The sequence below is a fragment of the Sphaeramia orbicularis genome, chromosome 18, assembly GCF_902148855.1.
Source record: "Sphaeramia orbicularis chromosome 18, fSphaOr1.1, whole genome shotgun sequence".
NCBI lineage: Eukaryota > Metazoa > Chordata > Actinopteri > Kurtiformes > Apogonidae > Sphaeramia > Sphaeramia orbicularis.
The window spans coordinates 39,562,082-39,584,329 of record NC_043974.1 but is presented as its reverse complement, the minus strand read 5'-3'; the positions used below and the strand labels follow the sequence as shown (position 1 = coordinate 39,584,329).

The window sequence follows — 22,248 nt, the reverse complement described above, 5'->3', positions numbered from 1 at the left end:
ATCTGATTTTTTTTTTTCACTGAAATTAAGTATCTTAATAATTTTTTTCACTGATATTAAGTATCTGAATTTTTTATGCTCTGAAATTAAGTATCTGAATTTTTCTTTTCACTCAAAATAAGTGCCTGAATTTTTTTTTTTCACTGAAATTAAGTATCTGAATTTTTTATGCTCCTAAATTAAGTATCTGAATTTTGCTTTTCACTCAAATTAAGTGTCTGAATTTTTTTTTTCACTGAAATTAAGTATCTGAATATTTTTTTCACTGAAATTAAGTATCTGAATATTTTTTTTGCACCAAAATTAAGTATCTGAATATTTTTTTGCATTGAAATTATGTATCTGAATGTTTTTTGCACGAAATTAAGCATCTGAATATTTTTTGCACTGAAATTAAGTATTTGAATATTTTGTTGCACTGAAATTAAGTACCTGAATTTTTCTTTTTCACTGAAATTAAGTATCTGAATTTTTTTTTCACTCAAATTAAGTGTCTGAATTTTTTTTTTTTTCACTGAAATTAAGTATCTGAATTTTTTTTTTTGCACTGAAATTAAGTATTTGAATATTTTTTTGCACTGAAATTAAGTATCTGAATTTTTTTTTTTTCACTGAAATTAAGTATCTGAATATTTTTTGCACTGAAATTAAGTATCTGAATATTTTTTTGCAATGAAATTAAGTATCTGAATTTTTTTTTTTCACTCAAATTAAGTACCTGAATATTTTTTTCACTGAAATTAAGTATCTGAATATTTTTTTGCACCAAAATTAAGTATCTGAATTTTTTTTTTCACTGAAATTAAGTATCTGAATATTTTTTTGCACCAAAATTAAGTATCTGAATATTTTTTTGCACTGAAATTAAGTATCTGAATGTTTTTTTTTCACTGAAATTAAGCATCTGAATATTTTTTTCACTGAAATTAAGTATCTGAATATTTTTTTGCACCAAAATTAAGTATCTGAATTTTTTTTTCACTGAAATTAAGTATCTGAATATTTTTTTGCACCAAAATTAAGTATCTGAATGTTTTTTTTTCACTGAAATTAAGTATCTGAATATTTTTTTGCACCAAAATTAAGTATCTGAATGTTTTTTTTCACTGAAATTATGCATCTGAATGTTTTTTGCACTGAAATTAAGTATCTGAATATTTTTTTGCATTGAAATTAAGTATCTGAATTTTTTTTTTTCACTCAAATTAAGTATCTGAATATTTTTTTCACTGAAATTAAGTATCTGAATTTTTTGTACTCTGAAATTAATTCCATCCATCCATTTCCTTCCGCTTATCCGGGGCCGGGTCGCGGGGGTAACAGTCTTACCAGGGATGCCCAGACTTCCCTCTCCCCAGACTCCTCCTCCAGCTCTTCTGGGGGGACCCCGAGGCGTTCCCAGGCCAGCCGAGAGACATAGTCTCTCCAACGTGTCCTGGGTCTTCCCCGAGGTCTCCTCCCAGTGGGACATGCCCGGAACACCTCCCCAGGGAGGCGTCCAGGAGGCATCCGAAACAGATGCCCGAGCCACCTCAGCTGGCCCCTCTCGACGCGGAGGAGCAGCGGCTCTACTCCGAGCTCCTCCCTGGTGACTGAGCTGCTCACCCTATCCCTAAGGGTGCGCCCAGCCACCCGACGGAGGAAACTCATTTCGACCGCTTGTATCCGGGATCTTGTCCTTTCGGTCATGACCCAAAGCTCATGACCATAGGTGAGGGTAGGAACGTAGATTGACCGGTAAATCGAGAGCTTCGCCTCTCGGCTCAGCTCCTTCTTTACCACAACCGACCGATACAGCGACTGCATCACTGCAGACGCTGCACCGATCCGTCTGTCAATCTCACGCTCCATCCTTCCCTCACTCGTGAACAAGACCCCAAGATACTTAAACTCCTCCACTTGGGGCAAAGACTCCCCACCGACCCGGAGAGGGCAGACCACCTTTTTCCGGTCGAGAACCATGGCCTCGGATTTGGAGGTGCTGATCCTCATCCCGCTCGCTTCACACTCGGCTGCAAACCGCCCCAGGGCACGCTGAAGGTCCAGGTTCGATGAGGCCAACAGGACAACGTCGTCTGCAAAAAGCAGAGATGAAATCCTGTGGTCCCCAAACCGGACCCCCTCCGGCCCCTGGCTGCGCCTAGAAATTCTGTCCATAAAAATTATGAACAGAACCGGTGACAAAGGGCAGCCCTGCCGGAGACCAACATGCACCTGGAACAGGTCTGACTTACTGCCGGCAATGCGAACCAGACTCCTGCTTTGGTCATACAAGGACCGGACTGCCCTTAGCAAAGGGCCCCGAACCCCATACTCCCGAAGCACCCCCCACAGGATACCACGAGGGACACGGTCGAACGCCTTCTCCAGATCCACAAAACACATGTGGACTGGTTGGGAAAACTCCCATGAACCCTCGAGCACCCGATGGAGAGTATAGAGCTGGTCCAGCGTTCCGCGACCGGGACGAAAACCGCATTGTTCCTCCTGGATCCGAGGTTCGACTATCGGTCGGATCCTCCTCTCCAGTACCCTGGAATAGACTTTCCCCGGGAGGCTGAGGAGTGTGATCCCCCTATAGTTGGAGCACATCCTCCGGTCCCCCTTCTTAAAAAGGGGAACCACCACCCCGGTCTGCCAATCCAGAGGTACTGTCCCCGACTGCCATGCGATGTTACAGAGACGTGTCAGCCAAGACAGTCCCTGCACATCCAGAGACTTAAGGTAGTCAGGGTGAATCTCATCCACCCCCGGTGCCCTGCCACCGAGGAGCTTGCCAACCACCTCGGTGACTTCAGCTTGGGTAATGAATGAGTCCACCTCTGAGACCTCAGCCTCTGCTTCCTCCATGGAAGACGTGGCAGTGGGATTGAGGAGATCCTCGAAGTATTCCTTCCACCGTCCGACAACATCCCCAGTCGAGGTCAGCAGCTCCCCACTTCCACTGTAAACAGTGTTGGTGGCGCACTGCTTTCCCCTTCTGAGGCGCCGGATGGTTTGCCAGAAATTCCTCGAGGCCGACCGATAGTCCTCCTCCATGGCCTCCCCAAACTCCACCCAGACCCGAGTTTTTGCCTCCACAACTGCTCGGGCTGCAGCTCGCTTGGCCTTCCGGTACTCATCAGCTGCCTCGGGAGTCCCACGGGCCAACAAGGCTCGATAAGACTCCTTCTTCAGCTTGACAGCATCCCTTACTTCCGGGGTCCACCACCGGGTTCGGGGATTGCCGCCACGACAGGCACCGGAGACCTTGCGACCACAGCTCCGAGCAGCCGCTTCAACAATGGAGGTGGAGAACATAGTCCACTCGGACTCAATGTCCCCAGCCTCCCCCGGGATCTGGGAGAAGCTCTCCCGGAGGTGGGAGTTGAAGACCGCACTGACATCGGGCTCTGCCAGACGTTCCCAACAGACCCTCACAACACGTTTGGGCCTGCCGAGTCGGTCCGGTTTCCTCCTTCGCCAGCGGATCCAACTCACCACCAGGTGGTGATCGGTTGACAGCTCTGCCCCTCTCTTCACCCGAGTGTCCAAAACACGCGGTCGGAGGTCTGATGATACGACAACGAAGTCGATCATCGACCTCCGGCCTAGGGTGTCCTGGTGCCAAGTGCACTTATGGACATCCCTGTGTTCGAACATGGTGTTTGTTATGGACAAACTGTGACTAGCACAGAAGTCCAATAACAAAACACCGCTCGGGTTCAGATCAGGGAGGCCGTTCCTCCCCATCACCCCCCTCCAGGTCTCACTGTAAATGTGAAAATACAGATTAATTTTTTTTTTTCACTGAAATTAAGTATCTGAATATTTTTTTCACTGAAATTAAGTATCTGAATATTTTTTTGCACTGAAATTAAGTATCTGAATTTTTTTTTCCACTGAAATTAAGTATCTGAATTATTTGTTTTTCACTGAAATTAAGTATCTGAATATTTTTTGCACGAAATTAAGCATCTGAATATTTTTTTCACTGAAATTAAGTATCTGAATATTTTTTTGCACCAAAATTAAGTATCTGAATATTTTTTTGCACTGAAATTAAGTATCTGAATTTTTTTTTCCACTGAAATTAAGTATCTGAATATTTTTTGCACGAAATTAAGAATCTGAATATTTTTTTCACTGAAATTAAGTATCTGAATGTTTTTTGCACGAAATTAAGCATCTGAATATTTTTTTCACTGAAATTAAGTATCTGAATGTTTTTTGCACGAAATTAAGCATCTGAATATTTTATTTTCACTGAAATTAAGCATGTGAATGTTTTTTTCACTGAAATTAAGTATCTGAATATTTTTTTCACTGAAATTAAGTATCTGAATTTTTTTTTGCACTGAAATTAAGTATCTGAATTTTTTTTTGCACTGAAATTAAGTATCTGAATATTTTTTTCACTGAAATTAAGTATCTGAATATTTTTTTCACTGAAATTAAGTATCTGAATATTTTATTTTCACTGAATTTAAGTATCTGAATATTTTTTGCACTGAAATTAAGTATTTGAATATTTTTTTGCACTGACATTAAGTATCTGAATTTTTTTTTTTCGCTGAAATTAAGTGTCTCAATTTTTTTTTTCACTCAGATTAAGTATCTGAATTTTTTTTTTTTTCACTGAAATTAAGTATCTGAATATTTTTTTCACTGAAATTAAGTATCTGAATTTTTTTTTTCACCGAAATAAAGTATCTGAATATTTTCACTAAAATAATTAAAAGTATCTGAATGTTTTTTGCATGAAATTAAGTATCTGAATATTTTTTTCCCTGAAATTAAGTATCTGAATATTTTTTTGCACTGAAATTAAGTATCTGAATTTTTTTTTTTCACTGAAATTAAGTATCTGAATTTTTTTTTGCACTGAAATTAAGTAACTGAATATTATTTTTCACTGAAATTAAGTATCTGAATATTTTATTTTCACTGAAATTATGCATCTGAATATTTTTTTTTGCACTGAAATTAAGTATCTGAATATTTTTTTCACTGAAATTAAGTATCTGATTTTTTTTTTGCACTGAAATTAAGTATCTGAATTTTTTTTTTTTCACCGAAATAAAGTATCTTAATATTTTCACTAAAATTAAGCATCTGAATGTTTTTTGCACTGAAATTAAGTATCTGAGTTTTTTTTTTTTCACCGAAATAAAGTATCTTAATATTTTCACTGAAATTATGCATCTGAATGTTTTTTGCACTGAAATTAAGTATTTGAATTTTTTTGTCTCTGAATTCAACTATGTTCATAAATTTAGAAGAACTTAAGATGCAAAAAATTCAGATGACACGTCCAGGTCAGCATCGGCATCACATGACCAACCTAACATACCTTGATTGGCTGGCTGTCGTTTGGACTTGAGATAGAATCCATTACTTATCCTTGGTGTCCCGGATGTGTGATCTGAATTTTTTGCATCTAAATTTTTTGCATCTGAATTCTAAGGGCCGGACCGGACCCTTTGGCGGGCCGGATATGGACCCCAGGCCGCATGTTTGACACCTGTGGGTGAAGACCATCAGCTAAATATTTGACATTTCATCACATAAATACAGCATTTAATAAGAAATGAGCACAGAACATGCATTGTCCTCTGATTTATTTTGCAGGATTGTCGTAATCATCGGTGTTTATAAAACATAACTATTCAGTTCATCAATACAGTCTAGATGCAGGTCAACAGGCAACAAGGCACATGCTATTACAAAAGAAACAGATCGTCAGAGGTCATTCCCAAACCTACTTATCATCATATGCTATCACTTTCACTGCATTCATGTCTTTCTAGAACCTTTAGAATGACTTTCACTGCTGCTGTTTATGGGTGTAGTCCAGTAATCATTCAGATCTGGGATCACTCACAGGTCCGGTTTAAAATAATCAGACATAGACGGTACTGACAGCAGCTCCAGAGAAACACTTCCAAGTAAACATGAATCTGAACCGACTGAAATGATGTAGTGCTTTGAATGTGCAACATCTGCTGCAACCAAAATTAGATTTTATAACTGATTTTTCATTGTCCGACTATAACCGGACACTTGAAAATAGTCGCTTTTCCATTGACCCTCAAATTGTGTGAATATAACCTGCGCATAAATATTTGCCTGATGGAAAAACGACAACTTTGCCAAAGTTTTTGCGCTGGCAAGACGTGGTTTTTCAGGCGTAGCACAAATGCTACATTGCACAAAACTGCAATGGAAAGACCTAAAACAGCATCTACATGTGGACAAGACACAAGAGAAGACAAGAGAGAAAAAAAAAATCTTTGTTTTGGTCGTGACGCTCTGAGCATATGTGGGAATAGTCAAATAGAGTGTGTGTGGACATCCACAGTGAACACAAACTTCTTACCGTTCCACAACAGTTTGTCGAATGCAGTGCTGCCTTTGTCCAGTGTGCTTCTGTAGAGCTGGTACATCTCCTTATTGTCCAACAGGATGGCCATCTTACACATCACACACAGCGACGCCAGCCACAGCCCACCACAATAAGCACTGCAGAAATACAAAAAGGAATAAAAAAAAGAGTGACAATGATGATCATTTGGATTACATAGACCTAGAAGTAAAAATCAGATCACATTCATGAGAACAGGACCAAAAGAAGAAAAAACAAAACAAAAAAACAAACCCAGTGCCTCTGGCCACAGCAGTCACCTGCACTCAAGCATAAAACCACATCCCAGGACGAAATGTACAAATAAAGAAGCCAGTGTCAACACAAGAAAACATTTGCTAAGGCCTATTTAGCTTTAATACAGCACATTATGAACCCTACTGGTACAAAAAAACTTCCATCTATCTATAAATCTATCCAGAAACCGCAGCTAGGTGGTTTGGAATTTTCACCCATTAACAAAGAAGCTTTAAAATGTGTAATAAAACTCCACATTACAGAGTTTCACAATATTATTCTGTTAGCGTCTGCCTGTAAATGTCTTCAGCTCCTCTTTTCGACCTTGGTTGTTTTACACTGTGTTCTGTTTCAGCTTTAACAGACATAACCACATGGTCAATAAGACTTTTTCATGGTCTTTTCGCCGTTACTACAGCCTCTAACACTGCAGATAAGCGCCACAGTGATAAACACGTCTCACTTTTTCCATTTCCTTTTTTCTTTTCCTTTTTGAAAGCCACTCAACCTGAAGGTAGAAAATCTCACACAGATACTTGTGTCGTTGTCAGCTCCACTGGACTCATCCTAGTTTAACCCGTAAAGACCCAGTGCTCCTTTTGTGGCAGTTCCCAAAGTAATTTTTCTTTCTAGGGATTTATCATCATTTATTATAATATTATCTTCTGTATTTAGCATTTTTTTTCAGTGAAAATCTGGTATTTTCCTATATTTAATTTATTGATCATGTAGATGTTCATTAAAGCTCATATTAAAGTTAAGGTCATTATGTCAGAAACTGCAGAAAAAGTGACTATTTCAGTTAAATCTATCATTAACTGACCATAAACCCAGAGTGTCCATCCACTGTTATTGATCCGACTCCATGGGTTTTTGTTAGAACCAGAGACACAAGACTTGGACCCAAATGCACAACCCACAGACAGGAATACAGTTAATGAGTGTTTATTAAACACGGACAGGAAAAACAGTTCACAAAAAGGCTTTTTGAATGAATCCTCGCTGGTTAGTCTGTGTGGATTCGTCACGACGTCCGAATCCAGTAAAGGGAGCTCTCTGCCCGGGTCGGGAGCACACGAGGGGAACCCGACTAGAAACAAGCAGAGAAGTGTCAGGGGACAGACCAGGTCATACACGGGAAGTCCAAAAAACAGGCAACGGTACATGGGGGAAAAGCAAAAGCACTAACCGTGAGTCCAGGCAAAAGGTCGAATACCAGTGTGGCAGAATCAGGCAGAGGTACCGATGAGGGGATCAGGCAGGCTCAGAACAACCAGGAACAATCCGGGTCAGGAACGAACAGACAGGCAGACGAACAGGTTCAGAGAAACGCTGGTAAGTAGACACAACACAAGGAAGGAATACGAACTGGCACAGGACAGGGGAAAACACAGGGCTTATATACACAGAAGGGAGGGAAGACAATGAGACACAGGTGGAACAAATCAGGGCGGAGACAGGTAATCAACACAGGTGAAACAATCAGGGAGAGGAAGCAAAGACACCAGACATGACACAAGAGGAGGATTAACAAAATAAAACAGGAAATGACACACAAGACAGACAAAACATACAAGAGTCCAGGTACTGATATGACAGTTTTACTGGTGAATCAATGTTGTAGAAGATGACGGTGTTTCCACGGTAACTATGGAGCCTCTGAACGTCCAAATGGGTCATATTTGATGACCATGAAAAGATGAAAAACTGTATTTTACCTGAATTACTTCACCATATTGATGCACCTTATGTAGTTTTATTACACTTACCTGTCAAATCACTTTAACCCTTTCATGCATGAATTATGAGAACCTTAATCAAATTATTTTCCTCAGTGTTTTTATTCCTCTTTAGGCATGAAAAAACAATGCAATTGAAAATTTTGTTCTGAAAAATAAATAAATTAATTAAATTAAAATAATGTTTAAAATTTTTTTAAAAATACATAAAAAAAATAATAATGAAAAAAAATTCTTATGAACCTATTTTTCATGAAGTTGCAAAAATGTCCATTCAGCTGGACACCATATGTTTAATTTTAGATGCACAGAAACATGTATTTACTAATAAATTGTGTGAAAACTATGGTGTGGCTTGTGATTATGCTCAGGAGAGATCTACATAATGTTACCAATTCATGCCAGAAAAGATATGTAGTGTATTAAAACTTTAATAAAGATATGTGTAAAAAAACTGTGACGGCCCCGCACCTTTCGGGCACTAGGGGCACTGTCAGTTCTCTTTTGCAGACGGCGATGGCATGATTGGTGGCACCTGTGGCGGTCCAGGCCTGACTATATAGGCAGCTCGCCCGTGATGATCATTGGCTCTCTGGTTCTCGGGCTCTCTGGTTGTCTCTCTGGTCTGGTCTCGGTGCTGCTGGCTGTCTGGTCCTGCTCTGCCCTGCTCCTCCTGGCTGGCGTATCTCGGCAATTTTGTGTTTTTGTTATTATTAATTTACTTAATAAATCCTGTTACTTTTTCACCACCTCCGTCTCCATTCTGGTCACCACCTCAGAGCCGGGTTGTGACAAGTGGGGGCTCGTCCGTTTGGTTTCCTTGATCATGTGACAAGTGGAGGTTGTCCGGTCTTTGGTCCATGTGACAAGCGGAGGTTTGTTTGATTCATTCATTTTTTCATTAGCGGTAGTCTCAGCTGTGTGGGCGGGGCCTACATGATTTTGTGAATGACTGGTTGTAGTAGTGTCCACGTGACGTGGCGGTCGGGTGTGTTTTTTCATTGTGCATGTGTGCGCAATCTGTCTGCTTTTGGAGACTTGAGGTGAGTCTGTCTGTGTGTAGAGCGAGCCGGATGTGTGTTTTGTTAATGTTCAGCTGAGTTTAAACTCTGAGCTCTGTTCATGTCCTTTCACACTGGTGTGTCGCTGCTGTCTGGTCCCTGTAGGCTCAGAGCGTCTTCCCCTTTGGAATTCGCTGGGGGGGGCTCTTTCGTAGGTGGTGTTGACCGTGGGTAGAGCAGTTGTCTCGGGAGCACATCTGATGCTTTAGTTGAAGTCGCCGTTTATCCGGTTGCTTCACTATGCATGCGGGATTCAGTGCATAAATACCCACCACCAGTAGACACCTGAAGACTAGGGAGGAGCTTAGAGAAGTTTCTGCTAGGCAGATAGAGGGACTGGCTGCGGTGGCTGTGGGGTGTGTTCTGGCTTTTGGCTCAGGAGTTCAGGTGAGTTTTAGTGGTTTTTTCTGGTAGGTTAATTTAAAATGGCCTCGGTAGAGGACTTCCTGTCTGCTCCTTCAGAGGAGTGGTTGGACAGCTGTTCCAGAGAGCAACTGGTTAAAGTGGCTGAACATTTTGATTTGGATGTCGGTGATAAGCGGCAGAAAGTCGTTATGAGACAGATTATCAAAGGCAATCTGTTGGAGAGCGGGGTTCTCCGGTCTAAGCCTCAGGTTGGCTTGACCGTAGATTCTGGTGCTGCGTTGGTCTCAGATGTGGGAGACGCAGGCTTAACGTTTGAGCAGCGGGAAAGGTTGTTTTTACTGCAGTTGGAGCTTAAACGGTTAGATCTGGATGAACGACGGCTGAGTTTAAGTCAGGGTAGTGGACCCGGTCCTACTCAGTCCTCTGAGGTTCCGCGTTTCGATGTGGTTACTAACTTACGTCTGGTCCCTCAGTTTTGTGAACGGGACCCAGACACATTTTTTTCTCTGTTTGAGCGCGTGGCTGACAGCCGGAACTGGTCTGACGCAGAGCGCACGCTGCTGCTCCAGTGCGTCCTGACAGGGAAGGCGCAGGAAGCATATTCTGCTCTGAGTCTGGCAGAGAGTAAAGTTTACGGATCTGTTAAAAAGGCTGTGTTAAAAGCGTATGAGCTGGTGCCTGAGGCATACCGTCAGCGGTTCCGCACCTGGCAGAAACACAGTGGGCAGACTCATATGGAGTTTGCTAGAGACTTAATTACACACTTTAATCGCTGGTGTTTGTCATTGGGTGTTGAGTCTTATGAAGCACTATGTGAGTTGATAGTGTTGGAGCAATTTAAAAACACTATTCCTCCACACATAGCTGTTCATATGGACGAGCGCAAAGTGAACACTGTGACCGAAGCGGCTGCGCTCGCAGATGAGTACGTGCTGACGCACAGAGGCCGTCAGTTTAGTGGTGGTGTAGACCCTGAGGACAGCAGGTTCCGTTTGTCTGGTAGACAACGGGAGGCTGGGTCTGGATCCTGGAAGCAGGACGCATCACCACGTTTTCCAACTAACTCTAAGGTTTGTAATTATTGCAGAGGCAGGGGCCATTGGAAAGCAGAATGTCCACGCAGATCTGGTAAGAATGCGCAGGTTAAGCCCGTGGTTCTGGCTGCTCCTGTGACACACTCTGTTTCTGTGGACACCTGTGGGGTCAAAATCAATCCTGTTCAGACTAATTCCTGTGTGCCCTGTAGCGACGTTAAATCTGTGAATGATTGTGGTTTGGCGCAATCTGACTTTTCTGCGTTCATTTCAGATGGTCATGTGTCTTTGGTGGGCACTGATGTTTCCACTCCGGTGAAAATCCTGCGTGACACAGGTGCATTCCATTCTTTTATTCTGGGTTCTGTGTTACCATTCTCTGACAGCACGGCCACTGGAGATTTCGTTCTGGTCCGAGGAATGGGTTTGACGGTCGTACCTGCTCCCATTCATAAACTCCATCTTAGTTGTGGGCTGGTGACAGGTGAGGTGGTTATGGGGGTGCGTCCTGTCCTGCCTGTTCCCGGAGTACATGTTGTTCTGGGTAATGACCTGGCTGGTAGCAGGGTATGGATGGATGCTCCGCTTTCCCCGGTTGTGACGTTTTTTCCATCTGTCCCCAAAATGCCTGAACAGTCAGTCCAGGACGAATCTGATGTGTACCCGGCATGTGTGGTTACTCGCGCTCAGAGTAAAAATCAGTCTGAGGCGGAGCATTGTGAGGATGTCCGTGACACATGTGCTTTGTCTGTACCTGACTCACTCCTGTCTGTTTCCCGTAGTGAGCTGATCGCAGAACAGCGTGCTGATCCGACTCTCTGTGAGCTTGTGCATAAGGTGGTATCAGCTGCTGAAGGGAACAGTGCGGCTCAGTGTTATTTACTGCTGGATGACCTGTTGGTGCGTAAATGGACGCCCCACTGTGACAGTTTCTTTGGTGAACCGGTGTTTCAAGTTGTTGTTCCCTCAAAATTCAGGGGGGAGGTGCTTAGGACTTCTCATGATCAGTCAGGACATTTAGGGGTTCACAAGACTTATCATTACATTCTTAAGTATTTTTTTTGGCCCCGTATGAAAAAGGATGTGTCAAACTACATCAAATCGTGTCACACGTGTCAAATTACAGGTAAACCAAATCAAACCATTAAACCAGCTCCTTTAGCTCCGATTCCAGTTGCGGCTCAACCTTTTGAGCACCTGATTATTGATTGTGTTGGCCCATTACCACGTTCCAAATCAGGTAACTGTTATTTACTCACCGTCATGTGTCAGACGACGAGGTATCCAGCTGCTTATCCGCTTCGCACAATAACAGCGAAGGCTGTGGTTAAAGCTTTAACACAGTTTATTTCAGTGTTTGGAATACCTACAATAATTCAGAGTGACCAGGGTACAAATTTCTCATCGAATTTATTTTCACAAGTTCTTAAACAGCTAGGCGTGAAACATAACAAAGCTTCTGCATATCATGCACAGAGCCAAGGTGCATTAGAACGATTCCATCAAACCCTTCAGTCTCTGTTGCGCAGTTATTGCATAGAGTTGGATCAGGACTGGGATGAGGGGTTGCCGTGGTTACTGTTGGCTGCCAGAGGGGTGGTGCAGGAGAGCACTGGTTTTAGTCCGAATGACCTGGTGTTTGGTCACGCAGTCCGCCGTCCATTGACTCTCCTCCATGACTCTGTGGTTCCGTCTGAACCTCCTCAGTCTCTAGTTGATTATGTGCAGGGGTTTCGACGTCGTTTGGTTTTGGCTGTGGAGATGGCTAGGGGAAATCTAGCCTGTGCACAAAGTAAAATGAAAAGATTATATGACAGGAAATCTGAAATTCGGGTATTTTCTCCTGGTGATCAGGTTCTGGCTTTATTACCGCTGGTGAACTCACCGTTCCAGGCTAACTTTCAGGGTCCATTTTCAGTTTTGCAGCGGACTTCAGATGTCAGTTATTTACTGTCCACTCCAGGTCGCAGGAAGAAAAAACAGCTGTGTCATGTTAACCTGCTGAAGCCGTACCACCCCCGTGAGTTCCAGTCTTTTGAGGGCGGGGGGAGTGCGCAACAGCAGGACGCAACACCTGCGCTTGCTGTTGCTGCCGCTGATGTGTGTTCCGTAAATGTCACACCTGTGGTACAGAATGATGAAGTCCGTGCACCTGATGAAAGTATGTTGTGTGGCAGACTGAAAAATTCTGAAACACTGAATAATAATAATCTTTCACTGGGTCACCAGGTGAAGGCTATTTCCCACTATCCTGTGCCGACCACCAAAAAGGAACTCATGCGTTTCCTTGGGTTAGTCGGTTATTACCGTTGTTTTTGTAAAAATTTTTCCACCATAGTTGCTCCCTTGACAGACCTGTTAAAGGCGAGGGCAAAATTCATCTGGTCTAACTCCTGTCAGCAGGCTTTTGACAGCGTAAAGACTGTTCTGTGTTCTCCTCCGGTCCTCGCGGCTCCCCGTTTGGATCAGCCCTTTCAGCTGCACGTGGATGCGAGTGACGTCGGAGCAGGTGCTGTGCTGCTTCAGACAGGAAGTGATGGCATTGACCATCCTGTTAGTTTTTTTTCAAAGAAGTTCAATGGGTACCAGATTAACTATTCAGTCATAGAGAAAGAAACTCTGGCTCTGGTGTGGGCTCTCCAGCATTTTGAAGTCTATCTGGACTGTAGTGTCCCACTGATCATTTACACTGATCATAACCCAATCACATTCTTGAACTCTTTGATCTGTCCGAACCGTAGACTGATGCGGTGGTTCCTGTTTTTACAGACATATAGTTTAGACAGTCGCCACATTAAAGGCTCTGAAAATGTTGTGGCGGATGATCTGTCTCGAGCCTGATTTTTGATTCCCCCATCTCTCTTAACCCGCTTGCTTCCACCTGTCCCTCTCACTCTTAAAGTGCTTCTCCAGGCGCCGGAGTTGCTGGGTGGCTGGATGAGGATGGTAAGCTGGTGCTGGTTTTAAGAGACTGGGGTAAGCATACAAATCAAAATTGTTACTAAGTGAATGTTTTGTTTAACGTATTTTCTTTCAGACGGTCCTCTTAGAGAGAGGCCCTTTCTTTTTGGGGGGGGGGGTGTGACGGCCCCGCACCTTTCGGGCACTAGGGGCACTGTCAGTTCTCTTTTGCAGACGGCGATGGCATGATTGGTGGCACCTGTGGCGGTCCAGGCCTGACTATATAGGCAGCTCGCCCGTGATGATCATTGGCTCTCTGGTTCTCTGGCTCTCTGGTTGTCTCTCTGGTCTGGTCTCGGTGCTGCTGGCTGTCTGGTCCTGCTCTGCCCTGCTCCTCCTGGCTGGCGTATCTCGGCAATTTTGTGTTTTTGTTATTATTAATTTACTTAATAAATCCTGTTACTTTTTCACCACCTCCGTCTCCATTCTGGTCACCACCTCAGAGCCGGGTTGTGACAAAACAAAAACAAAAAACAACAACGAAAAGAACAACAAAATCCATGTATACAAGAGAACAGCTGTAGAATAGCTGTCCGCTGTAGTGACCAGTGTGCATGAAAGGGTTAAATTAGAGCTGCAACCGATTAATCGATTAGGTGCTTGAAGAGAATGCAAAAATTCACAATTCGATTAATCAACTCGAATTAATTGAAGGGAAACATATTCTATTGCAGTTTTCCTGAATTGAAGCTTCTTTGTGCGTCACAATAAGCGTCCGTGTGAAACACAACAGTGGAACCAATGTTTAACAGCAGAGAAATGAAGGAAACAAAGCTTTGATTCAGGAGAATTGTGGTTGAATGATTTTTTTTGGATCAGTTTGAAGCGATTAATCGGTTGCAGCCAGGGCCGGACTGAGACTCATTTTCAGCCCTGGAGTTTCATACCTCAGACCGGCCCACTTTAGATCACGACCGATTATTATTAAAATCATGCAATTCTAACCTTACATGTTAGGTCTACACACTGTTCTGCAAAGCCTTCTAATTCAGTGTATTTTCTAAAATATTTCCAATTCAGCGCAAGTAAAGGTTGCCTCACAATGTGGATTTATTTTAACAGTGAGTGCACATTGACATCTCCAACATTATTATTCCTCACAACACAACAATAACAAAATCTATATTTTTTTTCTTATAAGTGTTAACATTTTTCAAACCTTTAAAATGATTGAAATGAAATTAAAGTATAAAAATATTAAAAATTAAAAAAAAAAAAAATTAAGCTTGCTGCACTTTCTAATAACTATTATTTTTGTATCCTCTGCAACAAAAGATTTCCATCACAACTTACTTGCGGTTTGTTCCATCGATGCTATTGAAAACTTTTGGTTCAGTGATATTAGGGGTTTGATGAGGATGATAAGAAAAAAAATATGTGTATCCTGTGACTGAGGGTGAGCAAAGCAGTCAAAGCTAACAACAGACTCCTGTTCATCTGTGTCATTTGTGCCTAGTGGTTCAGGGCTGTGCTGCTGAGCTGCTCCTCTGTCATCAGTAGACTCTGCTCTCCCTTTCACTCTTCCTCCAGTTTCTCCAGACTCGCCTGCACCTGTATCACAATAAAAAATAATATCTACAGACATTTGGACTTACTGAACCAGTTCAGATCTTTACACTGGCTAAATATGCAGGCTTATTTAATATGACTTTATACTATTGCCTTTCAGTTGTGGGCTTTGTGTATTTACTGTCTCACTTTTAATAATAAAAATTAAAATAGGTCAGGACTATGGTTTGGGTCTAGAAAGTGGTTTTACTGGAACTACTGCTTGTTCACACAGTCTGTTCCAACAGCTCACCTTTTCCTTCCATCCTGACAGGAACAATCCCCTCATCACTACTGGCTCCTGGCTCTGCTTCTGACACTAAAGCACAGTTTAAAAATGCTCAGAATTGTCAGCACAGATCTTCTATTTTCAAAGCCTTGGTGTCAGTTTCATTCATGTAGTGCTGAATCCTGGAGCATCTCAGATACCTTTCATACTGAACAGGCCTACACCATACTCTTCATTGGAGCCTATTTCTTCTAATCCTCTTCCTCTCTGAGCAGTCCTACCTGCCCACTCTGGACTTGTGGGCTCATGGCAGGTGCTGGATCTGGTTTCTGAATCTGAGAAGCTACAAGACAAAGTTTCCCACTTTCGTGGCGTCGCATCATACTATTATTTAAATGACATAACGTTATGTTCCACGTCACAATGCCACACAATTCACTGACTCGATAATTAACTAACTTGAAAGGTGGTTTACCCGGTTCATCGTCCTTATTACCGTATTTTGCGCACCATAAGGCGCACCGGATTGTAAGGCGCAGTCTCAATTACGGGGTCTATTTCTGTACTGAAGCCATACATAAGGCGCACCGTATTATTGGGCGCATGCTAAAATAAGGTAATGGAAGCAAAACAATGAGTTTGGTTGAACTTTATTCTACTAAGTATTTAAAAATACACTCACATTATTTTTTGATCAATCTTTTGTCACAAATCCATCAAAGTTCTCATCTTCTGTATCTGAATTGAACAGCTGGGCAATTTCGCCATCAAACATGCCGGGTTCCCTCTCGTCATTGTCGGAGTCAGTCTCGTTGCCGGGTGGCTGTTCAGCAATGATGCCGGCTTTCGCGAAAGCTCGGACAACAGTCAAAGCAGATACCTTAGCCCAGGCATCCACAGTCCATTCACATATGGTGGCGTAACTCGCCCGGCGCTGCCTCCCAGTCTTAGTAAAGGTGTGTTCGCCGTCTCTCATCCATCGCTCCCATGACGCTCGCAACTTCACTTTGAACGCCCTGTTTACACCAGTGTCCAGTGGCTGGAGTTCTTTGTTAATCCTCCCGGAATGATGGCAAGCTCCGAATTCATTTGCTTCACTTGGTTTTTCACAGTAGGAGTGATATAGGCGCGCATGGAGTCGCAGATCAACAGAGACGGTGATGTGTGGAAAAAAACATCCGGTCTCTTTCCATACACCTCTCTCAGCCACTCTCATGTTCTCTAATTGGTTTATCACTGCCAGCGTACGTGGTGTAGGTATTATGTCCCTATGTCGGCGGGAAATGGTCCGACAGTCAATCAAGCGGAGCGCTTACTAAAATCGCACAACAACATTTTTACAGATTTTGGAACTCAGTGCACACATAAGGCGCACCGGGTTAAAAGGCGCACCGTCAATTTTTGAGAAAATTAAAGGCGTTTAAGTGCGCCTTATAGTGCGGAAAATACGGTAGTTGTTTCCAACCGGGAAGTCGTTTTTGTGAAAAAGTTGCAGATTTTGTCACATTTGGCTGCGTTTGCTTCCAGAGCTTTCCTCTTTTTAATTCTTGCCTTCTCCACACCACCCTTGCTCTTTCTATTCTCCATGTTTCAAACAGCAAACACAGCTGACCATCGACATAGCCTACAGAGCACAGATCGTAAAAGCTCCACAGCTACAGTATAGAGCTACTAACCGTATGCAAGGAGATGTTACGCCAGGTCACGGTGTGTCCGCAAAAAAAAAAAAAAAAAACAGGAAGAAAACAAACAGTTTACTAGTAGAGGGGGTGGGGCCCAGGAACAGCAGCTGCAGATTACGTGGTCAACTCAGTGTTATGACTGAACACCGGCCCCAAAAAATAAATAAATAAAATATTAAATACATATTTAAAGTGAACTCCGGCCCTCGCGGCCCAAATATTATACCGGCCCACCGGGAATTGTCCCGGTCCTCCCGATTAGCCAGTCCGGGCCTGCATACAAAACAAGAGACATCGACAAGCACAGACAGGGTAGCATCAAAAATTAAAGTACAATGATAAAGATGTGGGTCAATGAGTCATAATGTTATCCCATCCTAATAAGAAGGTTGAGATAGTTTGGGTATTGTCCTGTTTCAGTCCGAGTCAGATGATTCAGATATATTCTCATATTGCATTGTCCCGTAAACCTGCTGACATAGTTACATCCATCATTTTTCATAAACATTTGTGTACATTTTCCTGAAATGCATATTTACACATGTTGATAATAAAACACACAGATGTTGACATATATCTCATGAGAAAAACAAGGTGCTGTACTTTTGGGGCGTCACATCCTCTGTGATAGATGTCCATTTTAGCCAATAATTAGTAAATTTGTCCAAATTGTGTTTCGAGGAGAAAGTTAGTTTTTCCGTATTGTATATTTCTTTAATAATTCCAATCCATTCCTTCTTTGTTGGGGGTTCTTTGCCCAGCCATTTTCTTGTTTTATTTATTTATTTTTTGTTCTACAGAATACAATGGAAATATATATTAAAAAAAAAAACAAAAACAGTACAATATTAATATAACAACATGAAAAGAACAGAACATAACCACGGGACAAAATACACAGGTAGAAATAATGCATCAGTTTAGGCAAAGATCATAAGTGCTACATAGAACTGTGGTTTTCATAGCTTTTTTTATTTTCAGAATATTGAATTCTTGAAATATTATGAGTAAGCTCAATTTTAAAGATTAAAAAGGAAAGTTTGTAATAGGAGCACGAGCGCAGAAGTGATGTTGACAGCAGCTGTGCTCTGTCCTCAGATCCACGCACGCGCATCTGTTTGAAAATGGCGCCATCTACCGGTGACGTGTACGTTTACAGGAAAAGACTGTTATTTCAATTTTAAAATATTTTTTTCTTATGTACCTCTTATTTTTCTTTGTTGTCCCTGTAGTCATGAGTGTAGTTACTTGCATTTGATTTTGATTATTTTTTATTCATCATTGCGTGCCTTTTACGCATTGTTTTTTTTTTTTTTTTTTTTTTTTTTTTGTGGACTTGGGTTTCCAGGTACCAGACATTAGACTTCTGTAGTGCCAAAAACTGAAACTTTAGGAAAATGCCCTTAGTTAGTACTTAGCAATGATGACGAACGTGTGTATGTTTCCTGAAAAGTGCAATTTTTTTTTTTTTAAATTTAAGCTTTTAGCGATGTCAAGTTTTGTCCCAGTACAGTTGTGTAAAAAAAAAAAAAACCTGCTTCCTTACAATGCTTTCTGTTATCTTAAAAATGCATGTTAATGTTTAATTTGTCTGTTTTATTTTCTTCATTGTCTGCCTGGAGTAGGTTAATGAACATGGGTTTAGCTAAACTGAGGTCAAGTCATGTTTGATATCACTTGAAACATAAACCTAGACCAGAATAACTGAAAATGTTTGTTTACAGTTCTGTTTGGACAAGACTAATGAGTTTTCTTCTTTAGGAATGAGGCAGATGGCTGAAGTCGATGGTAAGTATTCTGGGCCCATGTTGTTGTTGTTGTTTAAGTTTTTAAGTATTTTCTCTACCACCAAGATCAAATCGTACAAAGTAGCTGGCTTATCCAACTTGTTTGCATGACCTCTGTCTGTCTTGTCTCTTAGGGATCTTAAACGATGAAAAAAATGATCAAAAACTTAACCCAAAGTATTGATGTCACTTTTATACACCGGTTAACGTCTGTATGACGTAGCCCGGCTAGCTCAGTCGGTAGAGCATGAGACTCTTAATCTCAGTCTCTTAGTCTCACGTTGGGCGCATGATTTTTCACTCATTAGGAAGCGCCTCAACTTCTTTCTGGTTCAGTTCCATGTGCTCCCCTAGCGGACAACAATGGAATTACAAAGGGAAACAGAACAAGAGAGTTTAAAGCATAACACACTTAAAAGAAGTCACATACACTCAAAGTGTAGAACACACTTAAAAGGTTTCATACAATCCTGTTTTTGTGGACACTACATAATATCATACTATTTGTAATTTGAATAATATGAAAACACAATTATTAATAGTACACTCTTCACTGGGTCAAAGCCCATTAAACGTTTTTGCACTTACGTATCTACATTTCTTTTAATTATCATAATGATAATATTTACCTTGTACATATTGTACATATTGTACAAATTGCTGTTATAACTGTGTTTAGTGGAACGTTAGTAGAATCAAATTTGATTTGATTTGATAACATTTGTTCAACTGTCAAAATATAGTTAAAAGAGTAGAGACGATGCTGGCAGATTTGGTTTCATACAATCCTTTTTTTTGTGGATACAACATAATATCATACTATTTTAAACTGTAATCTAAATAATATGAAAACACAGTTATTGATAGTAGGTCCTTCACTGGGTAAAAACCCAATAAATATTTTTGCACTGATTTATCTACATTTCTTTTAATTCCCATTATGAGACTATTTATCAGGTATATATTGAACAAATCATTGTTCTACTGTGTTTAATATGTATATTTGTGTGTGTACATTTTGAAATTTGTGCCTTTTCTGTTACTTTAATTATACTTGAATGGAGTAACTATGACACACAATAATTCCTCTTGGGTTTAATCTTAGTATAAATAAACCAGTCGTCCCTGGGTGGGCTCGAACCACCAACCTTTCAGTTATCAGCCGGATGTACTAACCGAATTGCGCCACAGAGACATACACCCCACTTAAGGTTGTATGGAACAGTCATGACAGTATTTCCAGTGTTATACAGTAGTTTATCTACACTGATACTTTTATGTTGTACAGTACACCCTCCTGACTAAGTATAATGATTGTGAACACACTTATGTTCATGGAATTGTTTGTGAATAGAGACCTTATTGCATCACAAACTCCCAGGTTTGTTGTCATCTGGTATTGTGTCCAAACCATAGTACTTCAGTTTAGAATGTACTGAGGGTATACTTTAACACATTAATAGACATATTTCCCAAGAAAGAAATCAAATAATCAAACAATAATTCCTCCTCCATCATAACGTTATTTCCAGTGAACATGTATTTTGAAGGCCCTTCACTGGGTAAAAACCCACTACATTTTTGCACCCTTATTTATTCACATTTCTTTTAAAGATCATAAAGATAATATTTATCTGGTACACATTGTACAAACTGCTGCTCTAACTGTATTTAGTAGAGTGTTTGATATGTATATTTTTCTGTGTATGTTTAGACATATACACTACAGGTCAAAAGTTCTAGAACATGGCCCAGGGAAGCCTCTTTTCTTATTCTGAAGTCTCAGCAGTGGCTTTCTGCTGCAACTCGACCCATCAAACCTGCAACTGGAAGTCTTCTGTTCACAGCTGAAACTCAGACTTGCTTCCTACGACCACTATCTTCACTGTGTTTGAAGCTGTTGTCCTGTCAGTCTCCTCTCACTCCAGTTGTTGAATGTCATAAACTTGTCTTCTGGTTCTGTTGTGTCTTTGGCTCTGCCACACCTCTTCTGTCAGCATTTCCTCCAGTTTCTGAGTGCCTTTGGATGGTGAAGGAAACTGGACTTACTGACACCTGGACTTTCTTGGACATTTCTCTGTAGGACAGACCCACATTTTAAGTGTTCTGATGGTCTGTCTCTTCTATTGTTAATTGCCTTTTCCTCTTTTCCATTTTTATAGTAACACACTACTTTCTGCAGTACAATACTGTTCAAATAATTGTCACAACGGTATGGTACCAAAGTGTGTTCCAACCCTAATCCAACAAAGTGGAAGTGCTGCTGGGTCTTCTTCTTGGTGATTATCCACAGGTGCTCTCTGGAAACTTGTGGTGTGTCTGGTTGTTTAGAGTCAAAAAAAAAAAAAAAAAATCTGCATTCGCATGCTAGGCACACTGTAGGATTTGTGTAAAAATAAAATGTCTTTATTAATTCATGGCATTTTTTAAAAATACAGTCAACGTGTTGCAACCTCTGGTCTTCATCAGGGCTTTTTTCACTAGTGAGTTGCACACCTTCATACAATCACTTTGATGACCTGAAGGAGGGAGGTGTGAGGGGAAAGAAAAGAGAGAAACAAAAAAAAAACATGCATACAGACAAACATATACATTTGCACACATATACACACACGCACACAAATAATAATAATGAAATAAATAAATTAATTAATTAAAAAAATAAAAAATGAAAAAGAAAAAATAATAATGAAAAAAATATATAAAAAAAAAATCAACAAAAAATTAAACAAAGAAGTATATTTAAAAAAAAAAAAAAAAAATATATATATATATATATATGTACATATACATATATATATATATATATATACACACAAATACACATTGAGGTTTTCCTTTAAATAGTAGTGTTCCGTTCCATGTGACGTCAGCCCGGTTAGCTCAGTCGGTAGAGAATCAGACTCATAATCTCAAGGTTGCTGGTTCGAGCCCCACATTGGGCGCAAACATTTGGAGGGAGGTGGGTTGTTCATGTTCAAACTTTTACTAAGTGCTGTGAGAAATGCCACATCGGTAGGTATAGCTTTAACAAAACATTACTATAAACAAAGCAGTCGTCCCTGGGTGAGTTCGAACCACCAACCTTTCAGTTAACAGCCGAACTGCGCCACAGAGACACACATGCCCATATATGGCTGTACAGAACCCTCATGAAATTACTTCCGGTGCTGCGCAGAACCAATTGAGGTTTTCCTTTAA

At 41.1% G+C, this 22,248-nt stretch overlaps 1 protein-coding gene across 1 annotated transcript in view; it reads right to left on the bottom strand.

Moving 5' to 3' along the window:
• Window positions 1-15,113, bottom strand: part of LOC115438497 (non-lysosomal glucosylceramidase-like) — a 203,364-nt gene extending 188,251 nt beyond the window's left edge. Inside the window, exons 1-2 of the mRNA XM_030162147.1 lie at window positions 15,095-15,113; window positions 6,359-6,501 (exon numbers count right to left, since the gene is read on the bottom strand). Of these exons, the coding sequence (XP_030018007.1) occupies window positions 6,359-6,461 (103 nt within the window). The 5' untranslated portion in view covers window positions 6,462-6,501; window positions 15,095-15,113. The remainder of the gene's footprint in view (window positions 1-6,358; window positions 6,502-15,094) is intronic.
• Between the last annotated feature and the right edge of the window lie 7,135 nt (window positions 15,114-22,248).